The sequence below is a fragment of the Coturnix japonica genome, chromosome 28 (assembly GCF_054131305.1).
Source record: "Coturnix japonica strain WE chromosome 28, WE-NBRP24, whole genome shotgun sequence".
NCBI lineage: Eukaryota > Metazoa > Chordata > Aves > Galliformes > Phasianidae > Coturnix > Coturnix japonica.
Window position 1 is genome coordinate 5,172,399 of NC_140690.1, and position 17,237 is coordinate 5,189,635.

General features: G+C 47.5%; 1 protein-coding gene across 1 annotated transcript; it reads left to right on the forward strand.

Annotated features, from left to right (window-relative positions):
• Positions 1 to 423: 423 nt before the first annotated feature.
• LOC146756150 (uncharacterized) lies at positions 424 to 2,848 on the forward strand. Its single transcript, XM_085524868.1, has 5 exons — positions 424 to 793; positions 1,054 to 1,179; positions 1,506 to 1,667; positions 1,775 to 1,864; positions 2,226 to 2,848. Exons 1-5 carry the CDS (start codon positions 722 to 724, stop codon positions 2,772 to 2,774), a joined length of 999 nt encoding a protein of 332 aa, XP_085380994.1. The 5' UTR covers positions 424 to 721; the 3' UTR covers positions 2,775 to 2,848.
• The last annotated feature ends 14,389 nt before the right edge of the window (positions 2,849 to 17,237 follow it).

Genomic DNA, 17,237 nt, shown 5'->3' on the forward strand with positions numbered 1-17,237 from the left:
AGGTCCCAAGGATTTATGGACCTTAATGTTTCCTAGGCACTCACAGACCACCTCTTCCCTGACTAAAGGGAAATCTCCCATTCCCCACACTCTCTCATTAACCTCCAGGGCCTGGGATTCCGGAGGGAGAGCCCTTTCACTAAAGACAGAAGCAAAAAAGGCGTTCACTATTTCCACCTCCTCAGCATCCCTCCTCTCCCTGGAAGCACTTAAGGCCAGGCTGGATGTGTTGTGAGCAACCTGGTCTACAGCGAGGTGTCCCTGTCTATAGCAGGTTGGAACGAGGTGATCTTAAGGGTCCCTTCCAACACAAACCATTCTAAGATTCTAGGACAGAAAAACAGGCCAGCTCTCCCACATTGTTTCAGTGTCATTTACTTATAAAACAAGCTCTGGGACAACCCGAGAAGGTATTTGTTCCACGTGCAGCATCACCTGTGATAGCAACCAAGGAAGCCTACAGCAGGCCTCAGGACTCAGCAAGCCTTTTTGGCTCAAAGCAGGGCCAGCTGGAGCAGCTTACCACGAGTGCACCCAGAAGGGCCTCCATGCAGCTGCAGGCTTGCCGCATGTCATTGCATGTCATTGTGATGCAACAGTGGGTGAGCGTGACATAAAGCTGCAGGCTGGAACTCCGGCTGGGGTGGCCTCAGTTCGCTGCTGCTGGAGCGAGAGGTGGTAGCGGAGGGTTGCAGCTCTCAGAGAGTTCCTACTAGGAGCCATGGAGTGCTGTTGCAGTGCTGGATTCCGAAATCCAGATGAATTTCTGAGCAGAGCGGGGAAGAGCGGAAAGGTGAGCGCTGCTACATCAAGAGAGGGCTGAGTGCAGTAGCCTGGGGTATGCAGGGCTGCTCTGGGGCTGTAGATGCTCTCCAGAGGCTGAGGGACACTTCTCCTCATGCTGGTGCTGGAGAAGGCTTGCAGGGAATCGCACCTCTCTGCACATCCCAGCATCGGTTACAGAAGTGGGGAGGGAGCTGCCAAAGGGAGCGGAGGTGGGCTGGAGAGGGGAATGGAGTGTCTGAGTGTCCAAGCGTGTCTTTGTCTTTCTAGCTCCGACCCAGAGGACAGGAAGTTGGAGCAGGAGGTAGCTGGCTGCTGGACCTTCCACTCGGGGTTAAAATCCCTGTGCAGCCTGGCACCAAGCTCCTTTTCGCCAGGAGAAAGCTGGGGGAAAAGGTGAGAGGAGTAAGGAAGCGTCAAAAAGGGCTCTTGTTTCCTGGGGTTGCCGCCATGCCAAGGAGGCCTTGTGTTGGGATGCCAATCCCATGTGTTGGGATGCTGGGGCCAGGCACCCATCAGGCACAGAAATGTGGAGACCGGGTCATTCCTGGAGGAGGGTGCAACCCTCTGCTCTCCCTCTTGGAGGACTTAGGAAAACCCAGACATGACTGTTTGGGAAAGAGGCAAGAGGCCAGCCTGTGGGTGTGAGCAGCTTGGAAGTGTCTCTGTCTCTTTGCTGCTCTCTCCTTCCCCATTCACACTCTACAACACATCTCTTCCAGCTCCACCAGCCTTCTCCTCAGTTTGACCTGAGAGATCCGTACAGTCGCAATCTGTGCACAGAGTACAACAGCCTGCATGACCCGCATCTGCGGGAGTTCCACAACCGCAAAAACAACCTGCGGAACCTGAAGAAACGGGGCTTGGTCACCGAGGATGGCGATGTAAGTTTGGCTGTTGGGCTGACCAACACGGGTCTCCTCAGGAGGGCTTTCCAGTCTGCCAGGCAGGGGCCTGACACTACAGCCATCTGTCATTGTCTCTTCTGTAGGTTGTCTGCACTCTGAAGGAGTTCAACGAGTACAGGCAGTACCTGACCAGGCTGAAGCTGGAGAAAAAGCAAGCAAAGAGGCGAGAAGAGGTAGGCAAAGCCCAGTATTGGTAGGCACGTGTCAGCAGCATGGCACTGAGGGCACGGGCTTTACTTGATGGATCTGAGGGAGATGGGGAAAGCAGAAAAGGTGAGGGGCGGGCTGGTGGTCTAGGCATTGAGGCATGGAAAGGACAGCTCAGCTCAGAGCTGAGCTAGCACAGCGTGCTGGTGTGAAGGCAGCCTGGAAAGTTGCTTGCTTACAAGCAGAGCACTGTGGCAGCCGTTCTCTTCTGCCCTCATTGCAAGGCTGAAGCAGTGTGCTTGCCCTCTTCTGCGTAAAGCAGCAGTACTTAGGGTGGGAAGCACTCTCTAAGACAAGACCAAGCATAAACCCTCTGTTCCCTTCCAGGATGAGCTTCTTCGGGAGATTTCCAATTTGAAGAAATCGATCCACAGACTACAGATGGCCAGGGACAAGTTCCAGCCCGGTCCCGTGGATTACATTGCGGGTTCGAAAATCAGACCCACAATGCTTCATAAACCAGCTGGCCCCTCTCCTTCATGCTATAATCTTCTGTCTGGACAATGCAGAAGGAATGTGGCTTTGATGGAGCGTGGCCTTCAGGGAGACTCATGGAGCACAGGGCGTGCAATGAAGCTGCCTGAGAAGTCACCCAAACCTGCGTTGGGCAGGGAAGGCTCCAAACTCCCCAGAATCATCCAGACTACTTCTGCGTCAACAACAAACTCCAAACTCCCCAGAAGCATTCGTACTGCTTCTGACCCAACAGCAAACTCCAGAGTCCCCAGAATCATCCAGACTACTTCTGCGTCAACAACAAACTCCAAACTCCCCAGAAGCATTCGTACTGCTTCTGACCCAAAAACAAACTCCAGAGTCCCTAGAAGCATCCAGGCCCCAGTGAAGGGAAAAGGAAAAAAAGGGGAAAACAAGTAGAGAGATTGGCCAAAAACCAAAACAGTGGCAACAAATTAGTTTTAATTGGCTTAATTAATTTTAATTTGTTTAATTCGTTTTAATTTGTTTAATTAATTGACCAAAGATGATACCAGAATGCAAGATAACACACTACAGTACAATATATCATAATTAGTATCAGAATTAGAATTAAAACCAATAAAAAAAATTAAAAAAATAACATTACAAAGTGTGTCCGAAAACTGAAGTCCTTATTCTAAAGCCGAGGTGAGACAACCCAGGGAGTTCTCGTGCTGCTGGGATCAAAAAGGAAAGGGGAGATCAAGTGATATACGGATGGCTTTTATCTTTTGCCCTGAACATAAAGGGTGACAGAGCAGCAAGCAATCCTCTGGGGGATGTAGTTGTTCTCTGCTGGGGGTACATGCAGTGTTACAGGCTTGGGACAGAATGGCTGGATGACTGTGAAGAGGAAAGGGACCTGGGGCTGTTGGTCGATGCTCTGCTCAACATGAGCCCACAGTGTGCCCAGGTGGCCAAGAAGGCCAAGGGCATCCTGGCCTGTATAAGAAACAGTGTGGCCAGCAGGAGCAGAGAGGTGATCATCCCTCTGTACTCAGCTCTGGTGAGGCCGCATCTCAAGTACTGTGTTCAGTTTTGGGCTCCTCACTACAAGAAGGACATGGAGGATGAGGTCCTCACAGGGGACTTCAACCACCCTGATATCTGTGGGAGGGACAACACAGCATTGCACCAGAAATCAAAGAGGTTTCTGGAATGTGCTGATGATAACTTCCTCTTCCAAGTAGTATGGGAACCTCAAAGATCAGGTTAGGAAAGCTAAAACCCAGGCAGAACTAAATCTAGCTGGGGACAGAAAGGGGAACAGGTATATCAGTGATTAAAAAGAAGGTAAGCGAGGATGTGGGCCCTCTCTGGAAGGCAACTAGAGGCCTGGTCATGAGGAATACAGAGAGAGCTGAGGTGCTCAATGACTTCTTTGCTTCAGGCCTCACTGGCAAGTGCTCTAGGCCCAGAGCCCAAACTGCAGAAAGCAACAGTAAAACTTGGAGAAGGTGGATCTGTAAGTGCTGTAAGTGAAGATGAGGTTCTAGACCATCGAAAGAATCTGAAGCTGCACAAGTCCAAGGGATCCATCCGCAGGTTCTGAGGGAACTGGTGGATGAACTTGCCAAGCCGCTGTGCATCGTATTTGAAAGGTCATGGCAGTCTGGCGAAGTTCCCACTGATCAGAAAAGGGGAAACATAACCCCCCTATTCCGGATCGGGAAAAAAGAAGATCCAGGGAACTACAGGCCAGTCAGTCTCACCTCTGTGCTTGGTAAGATCGCGGGGTAGATCCAACTGAAGGCCCTACTGCACCACACGGAAAAATAAAGACAAGGTGGCTGGTGGTAATCAAAATGGTTTCACCATGGGCAAGTCAGACGTGACAAACTTGGTGGCCCATGTCAACTTCATGAAGTTCAACAAGGACAAGTGCCCTGAGTTGGGGAAATCTCAAGCACAGATAAAGGTTGGGTGGAGAATGGCTTGAGAGCAGCACCGAGGAGAAGGATTTGGGGGTCTCAGATGATTCAGCACGAGGTGGCAGTGTACGCTTGCGGCCTGGAAGGCCAAATATATCCCAGGTTTCATCAAGAGAAGTGTGACCAGCGAGTCGAGGAGGCGACTCTGCCCCTCCGCGCTGCTCCCGTAAGACCCCACATGGAGTACTGCGTCCAGCTCAGGGGACCCCAACACAAGGACACTGTGCTGTTGGATCAGGTCCAGATGAGGGAAATGGAGATGATCAGAGGGCTGGAGCACCTCCCCTAGAAGGACAGGCTGAGAGAGCTGGGGCTCTTCAGCCTGGAGAAGAGAAGGCTCCAGGGGGACCTTATAGCAACCTCCCAGTATCTGAAGGGAGTGCATAGGAAAGCTTGGGAGGGACTTTTTATAAATGCATGTAGTGACAGGATGAAGGGAAATGGTTTTAAACTGGAAGAGGGTAGATTTAGAATACATACCAGGAAGAACTTTACTGTGAGGGTGGTGAAACACTGGAACAGTCTTCCCAGTGAGGCTGTGGTTGCCTCACAGAATCACAGAATTGCAGGGGTTGGAAGGGACCTCTAGAGATCATTGAGTCCAACCCTCCTGGAAAGCAGGCTCCCTACACCACGTCGCACAGCTCGGCGTCCAGTCGGATCTTGAATATCTCCACAGAAGGAGACTCCACCACCTCCCTGGGCAGCCTGTTCCAGTGCTACGTCACCCTCACCGTAAAGAAGTTCTTCCGCATCTTCGTGCAGAACTTCCAATGCTGAAGTTTCATCCCATTACCCCTAGTCCTGTCCCTACACATTACTGAAAAGAGACCAGCCACGCCACTATGGCACCCACACCTCAGGTATTTATAAACCTGGATCAAATCCCCTCTCAGCCTTCCCTTCTCAAGGCTAAACAGACCCAGTTTGCTAAATCTCTCCTCATAGGGGAAATGCTCCAGGCCCTCCACCATCTTAGTGGCCCTCCGCTGGACTCTTTCCAAGAGATCCCTGTCTTTTTTGTACTGGGGAGCGCAGAACTGGACACAGCACTCCAGAGGAGGCCCCACCGGGGCAGAGTAGAGGAGGAGGATCACCTCCCTCGACCCGCTGGCCATGCTCTTTTTAATACACCCCAGGATGCCATTGGCCTTCTTGGCCACAAGGGCACACTGCTGGCTCATGGTCAATCTGTCGTCCACCAGGACGCCCAGGTCCCACTCAGCAGAGCCCCTCTCCAGCAGCTCTTCCCCCAGCCTGTACTGGTGCATGCAATTATTTCTCCCTAGGTGCAAGACTCTACACTTGCTTTTGTTAAACCTCATCTGGTTTCTTACTGCTCAGCTCTCCAGCCTGTCCAGGTCTCTCTGAATGGCAGCACAGCCTTCAGGCGTGTCAGCCAATCCTCCCAACTTCGTGGCATCAGCAAACTTGCTGAGGGTGGTCACTATCCCCTCATCAAGGTCGCTGATGAAGATGTTGAACAAGACCGGACCCAGCACAGACCCCTGGGGGACGCCGCTAGTTACAGGCCTCCAGCCAGATTCCGCACCACCAACGACAACCCTCTGCACTCGGCCAGTCAGCCAATTCTCGACCCACTTCACCGTCCACTCATCTATCCCATACTTCCTCAGCTTTGTTATAAGGATGTCAAGGGGGACAGCATCAAAAGCCTTACAGAAATCAAGGTAGACTACATCTACCACTCTCCCCCTGTCCACCCAGCTAGTGACATCTTCATAAAAGGCCTACAGGTTGGTCGAGCACGACCTCCCCTTGGTGAACCCATGCTGAGTACTCCTGATAACCTCCTTTTCTCCCAGTTGTCTGGAGATGGCATCCAGCACAAGCTGTTCCATCACCTTCCCTGGGACAGAGGTGAGGCTGACCGGCCTATAATTACCCGGGTCTTCCTTCTTGCCATTTTGAAGACAGGAGTGACACTGGCCGTCCTCCAGTCTTCAGGCACCTCCCCAGTTCTCCAAGACCTCTGACAGATTACTGAGAGCGGCTCAGCAACGACCTCCAGCAGCTCCCTCAGCACCTATGGATGCACCTCATCAGGTCCCAAGGATTCATATTCAGTGACTGAAAGCAACAGTTGTTGCTCTAAGAAATGCAATACTAAGCTAGGTCTGCCTGTAGCTGACAGCCATCAGCTTGCTCCTCAGGCAGGTTCTGTCTGGATGGAATGAAGGGCATGAAATACTGATGTGCTCATCAAACGCTGCTTGTTAGCTTAGAGACAAGGTGTTAAATAGGTTTGTTCATGTATTGCAAACATGTTACTTAGCTGCCTTCATTCTAGCTTCAGAAGAACATGTGCAGAATACAGAATTGATTAAAAGAAATAAGAACTGTCTGCATAGGACTTACTCTTTCCTTTACACAGGAGAATCAAGCACACGTTTGTATGTGAGTACCTCCAGAGGTGATACTTGATCACCCAAATGTAATGAGCAGAGACATTACAATCAGTTCTAACTGTATCTTCATGCTGTGCTGAATAAGCCTGAGTCAGGATGTAAACCACTTTCTCTTTTTTTCTTCAGATGAAGCCATTAATTCGGTCAACAAGCCCAAAACGACTCCAGAAATATCAGTCAGTCCTTCTGAAGACCCGGAGCTGGTGTGTGAGGTGTCAGCTGCAAGCGGAGCTTTCATATGGAAGAAAGATCAAACAGAGGTGAAGCAGGACCAGAGGACAAGCATCATCTCCAAGGGGACGCACCGCAAGCTCATGGTCAAAAATGTGACCCTGAAAGACCAAGGGAGCTACAGCTGTGAAACAAAAGATGACAAAGCAACATTCCAGGTGAAAGTCAGAGGTGAGAAAATGCTTGAAATCCCAGAGATAAAGGAACGCTTCATTTGGTGTGTCTTGCATTTGGAGGATCAACTGACAGCCTCTCTGGTGCAAAACATTTTGGCTATAGGGCTTTCTTTGTCATCTAGTGTCATAGCAACACTTTTCTACATGTGCTTTTCCATCCAGGAATGAATTACTGCAACAAACAATAGGCAAGGAGGGTAACTTGTGCAGCTCTTGTAGTCATCTGGTGTCTGCAGGGTTACAGTGCAAGAGCACACCAGGCATGCAAGGAGTGAGAAAATGGGAGGTGTTTGAAGAGATCTGGTTACAAAATTTGAATGACACAATGAGGTGGAAAATGCAAATAATCAGACTCATAAATGGCCTGGGTTGCAAAGCCCCACAGTGCTCATCCAGTTCCAAACCCCTCCTATGTGCAGGGTTGCCAACCAGCTGCCCAGGCTGCCCAGAACCACATCCAGCCTGGCCTTGAATGCCTGCAGGGATGGAGCATCCACAGTCTCCTTGGGCAACCTGTTCTAGAGGGCCGTTCCCTTCTGATTTACTGGAAATGTAGAGAGACATGAGAAGAAAAAAAGATAAGGGAGGAGGTTCAGCAGTGCATGCAGGTGTTCTAAATCTCATGTCCAAATCTGCTATCAGACTGCGAAATGTTTAGCTTTGTGATATGATATGATATCATATGAAATGAAATGATATGCTTATCATTTCCCAAGGCAAAATAGAGGGGAAAGTATTTTCCTGTCTTAATGAGGTATCACAATGCTCCCTGTGAAGGGCAAGTATAGTGAAAACGGGGAACTGGAGTAAGCTCTGCAGCAGACTACAGCAAAACGGTGTGACTGTTGTGATGTCCCTGCAGAGAAAGAAGACGTGTTTACAAACAAGGACAAGGTACAAAAGGAGGTGAAGGCTGTACTGACTCAAAATGCCACGCTGAGCTGCGAGGTGGCCCAGGAGAAGACGGAGGTGAAGTGGTACAAGGAGGGGAAACTGATCACCTCGAGCAAGAAGTTCAAGGTGCAGTCAGAGGGCAAACAGCGTCGGCTGGTGGTGAGCCAGGTGGAGAAGAAAGGTGCAGGGGAGTACAGCTGCGAGGCTGCTGGCCAGAAACTCACCTTCAAGATTCATGTAACTGGTAGGAAACACATTTTGGTTGATATTCTTTGATTATTCCATAGTCTGGCTGTGGAAACGTCTGTGTGAATGTGTCTTGATTCTGCCATGAAACTGTTTTGGGGAGGATGAAAAGAAATGCTTACAAACGTGCAACTAAAATGATTATTTGTTTTTAACAGTGTTTCATCCAGCTCTTCCCCTACAACTACTTTATCATCAGCTGTCCATGGATGTCCAACTGTGATTTGTACAATGTGCAACACTGCTCTACCAGTTGATATTTCAACAGTAGTAGTTACAGATCTCTACTGTGGCTGCACTGAGAAGGTTTGGTTGTTGGTGTCCTAAGAACTTTTAGTCAGAGGCATTGCACTTGCCTTTGGCTTGTTGAATCCCACGTTGACAACCATTCATTCCATGTTCTGTAAATGTAATGACCAGTCATGAATCCATTGATACCTTTCTAATTGTACGTTTCTCATTAGTCTGAGGGTTTAGAACAGAGGCAGATCTCTCACTCCAGCTGCAGTAGAGATTGCTCTGGTGTCAGTATATTTTGCACAAGATCCAGTAAATTTTAACTTAGACTCCAGATAGCCATGGGCACATCAGCTGCATTCTGAGTGACCATTAGTGAGCTGGCTGATGACGAGGGTTTGTCTTCTGTTTTATTTGTAGCTGCACTCTACTGGTTTTTGCTCATAAGTCAACTTGTTCTCTGTTAACTTTACAGTTCTCGTCTTGTATTCTGAGCTGATCAGGACAGGGAATCTGTTTTCTCCTCTTCTTTCTTATGGCAGTGAACACATTGGAGCTTAATCCTGGTCAAGGTTTGGCATTTGATCAGCTATGTGGAGGAGCAACTGTACTGGGAGTCTACTGCCTTTCTGCTCACACAGACCTGGTGTCCTTGCAGGGCATAGCTTGCGTTCTGTTCCCTTGTAAAGGTTGCAGTCTTTGCTCTCTCCATCTTGGGGCATTCTGCTCCTTCAGTCCCTGGTGTGCAATATATCTCTGCTCCTGTAGTAGACAGTTTTGCTGCTGCCTGTGGTGTAGACTCTAAACTATCAGCTTTTACATTTCCCACACCATGTGGATGTGATTCTGGGGCCTTTGGATCTGTTCCGTGAGTTGTGTAGCTCATGCTTTTGGCTCAGGAAACTGGCAGTTTCAGCAAAGAGTGGATTACAGAAAGGGTAGATTTGGGAGGTATCTGTCAGAGAAAATGAAATATGAACGATTACAGAAAGACTATGGCAACAGCTGGAATCAACCAAGTTAATCCTCAGCAGCCAAAGCCAGCCCACATCTTATTGCAGAGGCGTAGGGAGAAAACCCAGCAATGTAGTGCTTTTACACTTGAATTTTGCTAGCTGAGGGCTATTATTAGCTGTTTGCCTCAGAAACCAAAGGTTTTCTGTTCTCTTTCAGACCGGATGAGCTCATGGCTGCACAGGGTAATGTAATACTTCCTCCTCTGCCATACGTGGAGAGTGCTTGCCTAGCTACCGTTGCTGTATTTCTCATGTTTACCACCGTAACATGACGTGCAATTCCAGCACTCACTGCAAAATGATGTGGTGTGAAAGTCAGGAGGGATTATGAGTACTCTTGGAGTGGTTGGCTCTTTCACTACAGAAATCCTCATCTTACTAGCTTCTCCCAAAGTGCAATGGCTTCCTGAGTCTTAATTTCTCCTCTTACCATTGCACTCAGAAAGATTTTCAGGGTTCCTCTACCCCAGGGTTCCACTGGTAGCACAGAACAATCCCATTTTAAGGACATGTTGAATGTTAGGTGCTGAGTGTTGAGCATTACGGGATGCAGATTAGACCTTCTTGCTTAAAAGAAACAAGTGCTGTACACCTTGGAAACCTATAGAAAACTAGACTAAAAAGGGCTGATTCTGCCATCTCATTATCTCAGTATTTGTGGTGCACGCTGAAATCCTTATTTGAAGTGGGCCAAAGCTCCATTGCATTTGTGAGAAGTTTTGCATCACCTGGTTGGTCTAGGCCATGTTTGTTGTCTTGCTAATAAGCAAGCCTTCTGATCTTCATCAAATCATTGTGGTTGGAAAAGACCACAAAGATCCCCACATCCAGCCTCAACCCATCCCACCATGCACACTGCCCACGTCCCTCAGTGCCACATCTCCATGGTTATTGAACACTCCCAGGGATGGTGACCCCACCACCTCCCTGCAAAGCTGTGCCACCACATCACCATTCCTCTTCAGAAGAAGTTTTTCTTAACATCCAACTTGAACCTTCCCTGAAAATCATCAGTCAGAACAGGGGCTGTTGAAGATGGGCGGAGAGAATGATGCTTCTACAGTCAATACAAGCAGGGAGATCAAATGTAGAGTGTATCAACTGCATTCTTGCATTGGCTTGCTGCCCTGCTCCCTCGCCTTCAGTGGACTGCAGTGCTGGTGGTAGAGCTGTGGTGTGAATCCTGGGATTGCACGTACTGCAACGGTCAGCAGCACAGCAACTTGAGCTGAACTTACCCTCCTGGGCAGCTGCTGCCACTCAGAATTCAGACAGCATGCAGAGGAGAAAGTCATGAAGGAAGGGAAAGGGATGGCAGCAGAAGGCTTCACAGAGTGACAGCGGGGAGGAAGGAGATAGGGGACAGGTCATGGAAGGGTTTGCCATGACTGCTGGGGAGCAGGAGCCTTCCCGGTCACCTGAGCTGGGTATGCCTGAATATGCTTGCATGAATGATCTGAATGAGTGGTCTTCCATGTCTCCACTGCAAATAAAAGGCAATGTCAATCCCCCTCACACCTGCTAGTCCTGCATTCATGCTTGGAGCCTCTGTCTTGGTATCAACATCAGGACCCTGGGATCTTTCCTGGGACCCAAACAAGCATAGGAAGCTTATTCAAAATTGCTCTGCTGTTAGAAGCTGGCTAGCACTAGAGAAGTCCATGATGTAAGTGCATCATAAATATTCTGCACTTCTACAGCCTTTTGTAGGGCAAACCATGGAATAGAAATGGAAGCCCATTTATTTAGGGTTTATCTGTTCTCCCACGCCTCAAATAGGAGCTAGCATGAACGCTCTCAGCGACCAGTTGTTGGTAAAAGGAGAATCAGATAAAACAGTCATTAAAGTAATCAATAAAAGATTCAATGTATCAATCGATCCCACTTAGCAAAGTGATTAACTGAATCCCCTTAACTGAAGTGTGTATGCCTAACTAATTATACTTGCTATCTTTCTGATGCTAACTCCATTTGTTGACACAAAGGGTAAGGTGGGCTTTAAACACTTTCTTCTATATGTGTTAGGTATTAAGAGGAGATGACCTCAGCCAGTTCTCTGAAGAATCAGGGGTTGCTGAGAGTAGAAAACCATGCTTTATGCATAAAACCGAGCTACAAAACCTAATGTAGGCCAAGTATTCACAATATTAAGGGCTATATCACTGCCATATGGTAGAGTCAAAAGATGGTTTTCTGCTCTTAAATTTCTATGGTTTCCTGATTTTGAGGTCTTCATAATTGAGCTGTATTTGGCAGCTCTCCAGCGTAGAGTGGAGCAATATCAAAAAGACACACAGATGAAGATCTGTCATTGTCTTCATTAAAAGAAATCTGAAAATTAGGAGTCCTAGCTGATAGTAAAGACTACCCAGAGGGATGGGATGACCATAGGGACTGTGCTGAGGATGCATTATAATGTGTGATAAACACTGTGAAGCAGTGTTGCTCCAGGAAATGGTCCAATACAACATAGAAGCAACTTTTAATGTCTTCCAGTAACAAGTTGTTCATATGTAATGTATATTTTACCCAGTGTTTTCCAGTTCCAGAAGCAGAGGATGCCTTTATCAACAAGCAGAAGGTGCAGAAGGAGGTGAAGGCTGCACCAACAGAAAATGCCACGCTGAGCTGCGAGGTGGCCCAGGAGAAGACGGAGGTGAAGTGGTACAAGGAGGGGAAACTGATCACCTCGAGCAAGAAGTTCAGGGTGGAGTCAGAGGGCAAACAGCGTCGGCTGGTGGTGAGCCAGGTGGAGAAGAAAGATGCAGGGGAGTACAGCTGCGAGGCTGCTGGCCAGAAACTCACCTTCAAGATTGATGTCACAGGTGAGAGAAATTGTTTTGACTGTATTGAACCCCCCAGCAAAGAAGGAGGGGAAAGTTAAGTGGTTTGACACATTCAACCCCAGCATTCAGTGATGTAGACGGTGCTTAAATTCTGTTTAATTTGTGTACATTCCTGTTTGCCTTCTGAAGCTATGAACACAGAGGACTTGGGTAGCCTCAGCTTAAGACAGGCTGGAAATAATTTGGGAATTTCCCTGGGGATCTCAAGTAGATGCAATGATAGCAAAATGAGAAGTCAATAATTACAGGGGAAATTAAAGAATATTAAAGGTATCTTCATGGCACAAGCACACCCCTGCAAATGCTTCTTCCTAAATAGTCTCAGAGACAGCATTTGGTCACAATGCTAGACGGCAGCATTGGTGGTTTCTATTAAATTAAAGAAACCTGCAACTAAAAAGGTTTTCCCGTATTTTCTTTTGTTTTCTTCTCTATAGCAGGTACAAAAGAAATGCTTAAAAATAGAAAGGCTTCAAGCTGGTGCTTTTCTTTCCAGAAATGGAGGAAGACAGGCGTTCATTTATTAGGAGAGTCTGATAAGAAATTGGAAAAAGGCTTTTTACCAGGGTCTATAGCAACATAAGAAGGGGCAATGGTTTCAAAAGTGAAGAGGGTAGACTCAGTTTGGACATGAGAAAAGTTCTTTATGATGAGGGTGGTGATACACTGGAACAGATTGTCCAGTGCAGGTTGTGGGTGACTCATCATTGGAGTGTCCAAGGGCAGGCTGGATGGGGACCCTGGGCAGCCTCATTTAGTGAATGATGTCCCTGACCACGGCAAGAGGTTGGACTGGATGATCTTTAAAGCTTCCTTCTATACCCAAACCATTCTATGATTCCATAGGGGAAACCATTTTATTACTGCCTCTGAAAACTCAGGAGATATTAGAATTGTTTTCAGAAATAAGTAGGTGAGAAAAATACATTTCCTCACTATGACTTAATCACAAACAGAATTTAATCTTGACCCTCACCTGGCTTTTGCTGGCAAAGCAACTTACAGCTGTCAGCTTGTTTGGACAATTTAATGCCTGTCCCCTTGTATGAAACAGACTTTTCAATGACTGCGTATGCTGGTGTGCTGCTGGACAGTGGGGAAAGGGGTGTTTTTTAATTTTTGAAGATTTTGGAACATGATACTGGTGGAAATGAAAACAAGTTTAGGGCTATCTAAACTGTTTTGGTCTGGCAGGGAGGAAGTTCTTCACTGGCAATTGATATAGTTCAGATGTTGGCATTCAGTTCTGTATGGGAGATCACAGTGTGAACCACTGATTGATCAGCTGAGGCAAGTGTGGGGTCAGCTGTGGGAGCACAGGTGAAAGTTATGTAGCTGTGCTCCCTGGAGGGGTGGAGTTCAACTCCACCTCCTCTGAGACCTCATTTAAGGGCTGACCCTCACTGAGGCAGCATCTCGTGGAGATCGCTTGCCAGGGAGGATTGTCTCAGCTCTGGTGAGTTCGCTTTTCCTTATATCTTCTGTATTTCTACCATTTTGCTTGTAATTGCTATCCTTGTTAGTACCAGCATAGTTACTGCCAATACAAGTTCATAGCACTGTCAGGAAATGTGAGTGGGAAAGCTGTCCTCAACGGTACAGTCCAAAGACTAATTTGGGCATTTGGGGAAGGCTGTGTAGAAAAGATTCATGTCTTAAATGTGCCCATTTGCCTTCAATTCCAGAAGCAGAAGATGCTTTTTTCAACAAGGAGAAGGTGCAGAAGGAGGTGAAGGCTGCACCAACCGAAAATGCCACACTGAGCTGCGAGGTGGCCCAGGAGAAGACGGAGGTGAAGTGGTACAAGGAGGGGAAACTGATCACCTCGAGCAAGAAGTTCAAGGCTGAGTCAGAGGGCAAACAGTGTTGGCTGGTGGTGAGCCAGGTGGAGAAGAAAGATGCAGGGGAGTACAGCTGCGAGGCTGCTGGCCAGAAACTCACCTTCAAGATTCATGTCACAGGTAAGACAGGTGTTGTCTGAAATACAGCAGAGATCAGTAAAGTAAAATCTAGTTTCTATTATACAGTGATCCAGTTGCAGTAGTCTGTGCTGAGGTTTTTCCCCTATACTTGATTGCCTGGGTTTGTAGCAAGTATTTGGATTTAGTATGGCACAAAGACCTGTTTCAGTCTGTCTGTAGAATAATAATTACTGATATATGTACAGTGGAAGCAATATTCAAGATATTATTCAAATCTCTCCAGTGCCTGAGATCCCAAACTGTAATTCTTGTTCACCGAAACATTTGACTAAGAAAAGTATGTGCAGTGAGGCTGGAGTGCATGTTCTACGTGCAGCCTTTCGTGGCAGGAGAAGCAGGAACTTCTCCTAGTAGTACACTGCCTTTTTACTATGCCTTTATGTTGGAGGCTGCATCTGGATAGGTGAGTCTGCTACTCACAGTGAGAGACCTGGTAGAGCTGACTATTGCCAGAGCTCAAAGTAAGATAGATATCTGCAAATCACACACAAAGAACAAAGGACTGCGTTGGTGAGCATATTTCCTTTGTGCCTTTGACAGTCACAGTTGTGGCAATGGTAGAGGCCATGAGGAGTCTGTTCAGGAAGCCAGGAGTACTGTTCTGGGTCATGAAAAGGCAGCCAGTGGTTTGACTATCACATGTTTATGTGTTTTGATGTTTCACAGTGGGTCTTAAGCAAAAGGAACTCAGGTTTTAGTTGCCTGCAGGTCAGATGTTCTTTTGGGTTCAATATGTTTGCATAGTGACTTGCAACCATGGGACTGGTGTTCAAGGACCCTCTTGGTTCCTTCAGTTCCTAGGTTCTTTCTTGCCTAGATTTGACACTTAGTTTCAACAGAAGAGCTGATATTCTCTAGTGAAGGCTATTAGTTTGGGCACAAGTGGTAACCTAAACCTGTTCCAACCTGTACATACAAACCTACAAGATGGTCTCATTTCAGTCCTTCTGTTTTTCTTTTCTTCCCTCAGAGCCAAAACCTGTGTTTATAAACCAGGAGAAGGTGCAGAAAGAGGTGAGTGCTGCCCTGGCAGCAAGTGCTTCCCTCAGCTGTGAAGTAGCACAGGATCAAACTGGAGTAAAATGGTACAAGGATGGAAGACTGCTTGCCTCCTCCAGAAAGTTCAGAATGGAATCTGTGGGCAAAACACGGCGTCTGGTTGTGGAGCAGCTGGAGAAGAAAGATGCTGGAGAATACATCTGCGAGGCTGCTGGCCAGAAGATGACCTTCGAGCTGGAAACAACTGGTGAGCATTCAGAAATTCTCAGCCAGGATTTTGTAGCCTTGTTTTGAACTGGGTTTTAGGGTGAAATCTCAGTTTTCTTTGCACCTGACAGTGTGAGAATTTGCTCTGGCCCTTTGTGTACCTCCCCGGTGCTCAGCTGTTCCTTCCCTTACTTGGGGATAACATCATTTATTCAAGGTGATGTCCAAACGGGCTTGTTAACAGTCCTCTGCAGTGCTTTAAGCTGTCAGATGTCAGCCAGAATTTATGCGTGTTCTATAGCCATTCCTACATGTTGAAAACACTGCACTGTGCTTAAGCGTCAGCATATGTTCCAGTAAGTACAGTTCCATTAATTCTAGGGAATTGGGTGAATTAAGCATAGATCTGAAGGCTGCCTTTGCCCAGTGCAGAGATGGAAGGACTAATGTAGATTTGACTTGATATTTTCCCTTCTAGGATGGGAAGGAGCTCCGTCAAAGTAAAAAAGTGGGCATTACTTCCCAGGGAAATAAGAGAAGTCTCATTATTCACAGGCGGTGAACTCTCATTTTCTCTCTCAGTCTGCAACCAGGCTGGGTTGCTGTTTCAGTACTGGCTGTTTTATGCAGGAACTCTGCTCCTGAGGTTAATCCAAGTTGTATCCAGGCCCTTCAGAAGGAAAGGGAAATAGCAGCACAGAAATATGGTCTGATTCTGACATAAATAAGTGCAGACCTAGAGAGTTAAAAGGGATTGTGTGATGTTCAAGGGACTTTGAAGCAAAGATGTCCCCTAGGTAAGATTTGTGGCTGACATTCCCCATACATTGTGGGCACACAAGCTAAGGAGAGACTAGTGATGAGCATGCAGAGAAGCCAATGGTTCAGACAGGTTTGTAGTGACACAACACTGTAGAGTTCTGTCTAGTTCTCCTTGGCATAGTTTGGAAAATAAAGATGAGGTGATGGTGGTAACCAATAGGGCTTCCTCAAGGTCAAGCCATGCCTGACAAACTTGGTGGCCTTTCATGATGGAGTAACAGCATCAGTGGATAATGGGAGAGCAACTGACATCATCTACATGGACCTGTGCAGAGCATTTGATCCTGTCCTGCATGACGTCCTGGTCACCGAACTGGAGAAAAATGGTTTTGATGGATGGACCAGTTGCAGGATAGGGAACTGTCTGGATGGTCACACTCAGAGAGCTGCAGTCAATAGCTCAGTGTCCAGATGGAGGGTGGTGTTGGGACCAGTGTTATTTAACATTTTTGTAGGCAACATGGAGAGTGGAATCAAATGAACCCTCAGCAAGTTTGCAGATGACACCAAGCTGAGCGGTGCTGTTGATGTGCTAGAGGGAAGGGATGCTACCCAGAGGGACCTGGACAGGCTGGAGAGGTGGGCCCTTGGCAGCCTCATGAACTTGAGTGTGGCCAAGTACAAGGCCCTGCACCTGGGTCAGGGCAATCCCAAGCACAGGCACAGGCTTAGAGGAGAATGATTTGAGAGAAGCCTCGACCCTGAGGAGAAGAGTTGGTGTGGAGGGAGGTGTCCCTGCCTATAGCAGGGGGACTGGAACTAAATGACCTTAAAGATTCAGTCAGTTCTATTGTTTTTCTACCCTTAATTTTGCTTGAAAGGTTTTAGAATAAATGAGATTCTGGT